This window comes from Acanthisitta chloris, unplaced genomic scaffold (assembly GCF_000695815.1).
Source record: "Acanthisitta chloris isolate BGI_N310 unplaced genomic scaffold, ASM69581v1 scaffold27115, whole genome shotgun sequence".
NCBI lineage: Eukaryota > Metazoa > Chordata > Aves > Passeriformes > Acanthisittidae > Acanthisitta > Acanthisitta chloris.
The window spans coordinates 6,211-8,153 of record NW_008675746.1 but is presented as its reverse complement, the minus strand read 5'-3'; the positions used below and the strand labels follow the sequence as shown (position 1 = coordinate 8,153).

General features: G+C 48.0%; 1 protein-coding gene across 1 annotated transcript; it reads left to right on the top strand.

Annotated features, from left to right (window-relative positions):
• Positions 1–13: 13 nt before the first annotated feature.
• Positions 14–837, top strand: TRAPPC4 (trafficking protein particle complex 4; the record flags this gene model as incomplete). Its single annotated transcript, XM_009075883.1, has 3 exons — positions 14–125; positions 204–330; positions 759–837. Coding segments are annotated over 3 exons (318 nt in total), but the record flags the coding sequence as incomplete, so codon positions are not given.
• Positions 838–1,943: the final 1,106 nt, after the last annotated feature.

Here is a 1,943-nt window from a genome sequence, read left to right as displayed (position 1 = left end):
ACCGGGCTCCTGTCCCCGCAGGCTGTTCGCCATCGGGTCGCAGCTGTCCCCGGAGGTTGGCAGCTCCGGGATCGAGATGCTGGAGACCGACACCTTCAAGCTGCACTGCTTCCAGACGCTGACAGGTACCGTCCGGCCCCAGGCACTGCTCTGCTCTGCCCCTGTGCTCAGCCTTCCTCTCAGCCCTGGCCTTGTGTTTTCAGGGATCAAATTCATGGTTCTTGCTGACCCGAGGCAGACAGGGATAGATGCTCTTCTCCGCAAAATCTATGAAATTTACTCCGACTTTGCTCTGAAGAATCCTTTCTACTCCCTGGAGATGCCAATCAGGTGAGGAAAACCCCACTTTTAGTAACCTGTCTGCAACCCCCATCATTTTTTGCCTGTGCAATAGTAAATGCACACAGCCCTTAAGTAGCAAAACAGGCCCAAAGGCTGAGGGAAGGGGGAATGGCACAGCACACTCCTGCAGGGACAGGATAGGGACCTGTGCTTTTTTCCAGTGCTGCTCTGCTGGGGAGGTGGGAAGTGTGCTTCCTTAGCACAAACCCTGCTGTCCCAGTGTAACACTCAGGCCCATACAAGAAGCCATAATCTCAATTAAGGACAAAGCCAAAGCTTGACAGCAGCCAGGTTCCTGTGTCATAATTTCCTGACTCTCCCCTTGAAAGATGCAGAGCCAAAGGATGTGCAGATCCCATCTTTGTTAGCTTATTTTGTGGGTAGAGTCATCCCTTTTGCTTTCCTAACTGTTTCAGGTGTGAGTTGTTTGATCAGAACTTGAAACTTGCTCTGGAGGTGGCAGAGAAAGCTGGACCCTTTGGACCTGGATCGTAGAGAAAGCCTCACCTGTTGCGCAGACTTCTCTCTTCCCTGGGTGGCCTCATGGCGCTCCCTGCTCCACAGCAGAGACTGCACATCCCAAAAACATGCTTCATTGGCTCCCAAGATACCATTTTATCTCCTTTGTTGTGAAATTTACCTGTAACAGATTTCTGAGCACTGTTTACCTTGGGCCACAGGGGTTTATTCTGCTGTTGCAGTTCCATTGCCCTTGGGTGAAGAAGGAGAAGGTGCAGGTCTGTGGCCTTAGCACAGTCAATGGTTTTCTTTCTTTTCATGATTGTACATATGTATTTTTCCTGTGTAGCTTAACTTACGGTCTTGCAGAGGGCTTCTGTATAGAAGTACCAAGTGGTCGTTAACACGGTGGGTGGCTGCTTTCTGTTGGCAAATACACTTGTGCCAGTGGCACCTCAAGAGGATAAGGGAGTTTGGGTGGTTTTGCTTGCACCATTCTCTGTAAGACAACCAGAGGCCTTGAGACACTGCTCCATTTTTATTTCACAGACAGATCATATAATTAGGTAGAAAATGTAATTCACTTCCATTGTTTTAATTAAGGCTGGCTAACTACTCTTGCAACCAAGCTGTTCAGCAAAGTACCTGCGTGCAGGTTCTTTATGAGTTGAACATGCCTCTTTCAGTACCCTAAAGCAGTAAATCCTTTTAGGGAAAAACAAGAATATTTAACAAAATCCTGGTTAAAAACCTGAGTGTACTTATTGCAGTGCTGAGCCTGACTGCTCAAGGCTGTCAGCAGCAGCCCAAGCCCCTGCCTGCAGCCATGAGATACAGCTCTTGACCAAAACCACCTAGACTACACACATTGTACTGAAAAAATAGAAGCCAATGCTAGAAATAGGGGTTTTCACAAAACCAGCTGCAGAAAACAAAATCCTGGTTAAAAACCTGAGTGTACTTATTGCAGTGCTGAGCCTGACTGCTCAAGGCTGTCAGCAGCAGCCCAAGCCCCTGCCTGCAGCCATGAGATACAGCTCTTGACCAAAACCACCTAGACTACACACATTGTACTGAAAAAATAGAAGCCAATGCTAGAAATAGGGGTTTTCACAAAACCAGCTGCAGAAATGTTGGCAGTG